Below are 3,531 nucleotides of genomic sequence, written 5' to 3' on the forward strand. Positions count from 1 at the left end.
GGGTTCTTGTTCTAGATCCTTGAGTCTCATGAAGCTAAAAAATATCTATGCTTAAGATGTCTTAGTTTGACAAATGTCTTCAACACCAAAGAGGCTCAGTGTTCTGCTACCTCACTAGGTTCTCATTTTCACATAGTATTTGTTTTTAATAGTACTTACTTTTTGTTAAGCCAACTAACTGATGCATTTGATCAGGTTTCTAAAATATTTGATCCAGAATTTTTTGTTGTTAGTTTGAGTAATTATTCTTCCATGTATGATCCTAACATAATGTTTAGTTTGTTTTTATTTTAGAATTCTTGCACAGGTTTCATTTGCTCTTCTGTCTCCTATTCATCCATCATTAATGAGATTGGCACTTCCAGATACGTTTTTAAAAATGTAGGTGGGAGTTTACACTTATATGGATGTTCTTTTCTCTATGTACACTATATGTTGATTAAAAGCATCCTAAAAATAAAGAATGAAAATCTATATGGCAGGGTTTTTTGTTGTTGTTATATTATTTACAGGGAAATCATTTAAGCTAGAGCACTGCATAGCATGGTAACATCATCCATTTAATTTGAATCACCTAGGGATACTGGAATATCAAGAGATTTCTTTTGTTATTTCCCTTCAAATCTCAGAAACACCATGGCAATGGCTGAGGGAAGAAATAGCACTATAGTTACCAGGTTTATCCTATTGGGATTCTATGAATTTCCAAGGCTTACAATCATCCTCTTTTCAATATTCCTATGGATCTACCTCATGTCAGTGTCCTGGATCTGAGTCAGGATAAATGCCTACCTGCACACATCCATGTATTTCTTCGTCAATAAACTTGCCTTCCTAGATGTTTGCTATATTTCCTCCATAGCTCCCAAGACACTCTCAGATTTCTTCAAGAAGCAGAAATCTATCTCCTTCATGGGCTGTGCCATGCAATACTTCTTCTTCTCTAGCCTGGGTCTGACTGAGTGCTGTCTCCTGACAGCCATGGCTTATGATAGATATGCTGCCATTTGTAAGCCTCTGCTCTACACAGCTATCGTGTCTCCTATACTCTGTGTGCAGATGGTGGCAGGATCTTATATAGCTGGATTGTTTGGTTCATTTATACTATTGTGTGTTTTATTTCAGTTCCATTTCTATGGACCAAATGTCATTAACCATATCTTCTGTGACCTGCCCCAACTGCTGATCCTATCCTGCTCTGACACCTTTTTTTTTCAAGTCATAATGCCTGTGGTCACAGTGATCTTTGGGCTCACCTCTGTCCTGGTTATCATGATATCCTATGGTTATATCATTGCCACCATCCTGAAGATCACTTCAGCAGAAGGCAGGTCCAAGGCCTTCAACACCTGTGCTTCTCACCTGACCGCAGTGACCCTCTTCTTCGGCTCAGGCAGCTTTGTCTATATGTGCTCTAGCTCTGATGATTCTCTGAGCTCGAACAAGCTGGTTTCTGTTGTATATGCTGTTATAATCCCCATGTTAAATCCACTGATCTATAGCCTGAGAAACAAGGAAATCAAGGGTGCACTCAACAGTTGGAAGAAGAGAATATTCTCCTGGACTTTTTGATTATGGGATACCTTTTAGGGCTTAGGACACAAAACATTTAGAACAGTCCATGAAAATGGCTATAATAGCCCTTATAAGCCTTGTAATATATTGTGTGGTTTTCAATCAATATTTGCTTCTCCTCTACTCCCTGGGACAGGGTTGTACTTCATCCCTTTGAAGTCAGGCTTGGCCATGTGACTTGTTATGAGAAGTAAAATGTGAGCAGATATGGCATACCTCACTTCTAGGCAGAGGCTATATATGTGTGTGCATTTTTTTTTTTTAGCTGAGCCATCCTGCCACCTGTTGGCAGCTCAGCAGCTGCTCAGCTTGGGCCAGGACTCGAACCGCTGTTGCTCAGAGCTCACACTCTTGAGTGAGCTCTTAACCAACTGAGCCACTCGGCCGGCCCTGTGTGTACATTTTAAACCTTCTCCTTTCCCGATGCTTCCATTATTGACTGGCTCCTAAGGAATAAGATGATGATGTAGTAGAACTGCCCCCAGCTGCCCCAGGATGGACATATAGTGTTAACAAGAAATAAATCTGTTTTGGATTATTTGCTACTGGAGCATACTCTGTCTATCATAACTGTTAGAGAAATTTGTACAGGGAGTGGTGTGCTACTTTAAAAAATGAAGTATTAACATCTGTAAGTTTCTTCAGGGCCAGGCAGTCAATGTCAAGGAATCTGTTATTGCCAACTGGAAGGGTAAGAATTTATGTTGGACACAGTAAAACATTTGACATACTGTCACCTGTGATAACTTGGAAGGGAGATTATTTGGGAAAGCAGAATGCTCATGGCATGAGTTAGTTGCTGTTGGATGCATTTAACAAGGTTATTCAAAAATGAGACTAGCTCACAAAACAACTGGTCAGTTTGCAAATAAGAATGAAAGGAAATATAGAAAGCGTCAAGATATTTGGAGGCTAGCAAAGTTAAAAGAGAAAACTGCTTTTCATCTGCAACTAGTAAACATAAAAAGTAGTGGGGACTGAGAAAAAAATGGCCAGTAAAACTCAGCCTTGTATCAAGAATGTGATCATCACACCCCATTGTTATAAGCTCTACATGGTTTAAGGTCATGGTCAGTAAACTCTTTAATTTGATAATGGTTCACATAAAAGAAATTTAGGGAGTTAGAATGTGACTCTTGCAGAGAAGACCTATAGGCCTAAGATGGAGAGATAGGGAGAGGAGAAAGAGAGAGAGAGAGAGAGAGAAAGAGAGAGAGAGAGAGAGAGAAAGAGAGAGAGAGAGAGAGAGAGAATAGAAATGTTAAAATAAAAAGCATTTAGGTATGCACTTGAGTGATGAAACTATAGAGAAAAGTCAGGAAGTGATTATCATTGAATCAGAATAGTAGCTACCCTTAGATGGGGGGAGGGGGCTCCACTGGGCTTGAGCGTGTGGGGGACTTCTGAGGTGGGTAGCAAAGTGTTACCAGCTCACATTGGTGGTAGCTGCAGGGATGTTCTCATGGAATTTATTAAGTTGTATTTTTTTTGTTGTTTTCTGTATTTGATTATTTTTAACAATAAGGTTAAAATTTTTAAGTAAAAATCAAGTATAATGGGATTATAAAGTTGGTGAGATCAGGAATATGTGGGTTAATTTATATTATTAAAAATAAAACAAAATACATGGTAAAGATCTGCTAGAATAAGAACCATTAACCAAATTAAAAATTTGAATAGTGTATTTTACAGCCATTGAAACGATTTACAAAGTTTTAAAAACATATGAAAATAATATTGTGTAACAAAAGGGGAGTAGGGAATTGTACATATATGACATCAGTTTTGTAAAACTGTGAACAGAAAAGTGGAGAGATTACAATAATAATATTAGTAATGATAAATTTCTAACACATATATTAAGTGCTTCCAAGAACTGGACAGATGTTATTTCATTTAAGTTCACCATAACCCTTTTTAGGTAGCTGTGCTATTATCACCTCCATTTTACTAAGT

The 3,531-nt window shown here is 37.9% G+C and overlaps 1 protein-coding gene across 1 annotated transcript; it reads left to right on the forward strand.

Annotated features, from left to right (window-relative positions):
* Window positions 1-636: 636 nt before the first annotated feature.
* LOC109389989 (olfactory receptor 1440-like) lies at window positions 637-1,572 on the forward strand. The gene is given in 1 exon segment (XM_019655965.1): window positions 637-1,572. A coding segment is annotated over 1 exon segment (936 nt).
* The last annotated feature ends 1,959 nt before the right edge of the window (window positions 1,573-3,531 follow it).

The sequence above is a fragment of the Hipposideros armiger genome, unplaced genomic scaffold (assembly GCF_001890085.2).
Source record: "Hipposideros armiger isolate ML-2016 unplaced genomic scaffold, ASM189008v1 scaffold_253, whole genome shotgun sequence".
Classification (NCBI taxonomy): domain Eukaryota; kingdom Metazoa; phylum Chordata; class Mammalia; order Chiroptera; family Hipposideridae; genus Hipposideros; species Hipposideros armiger.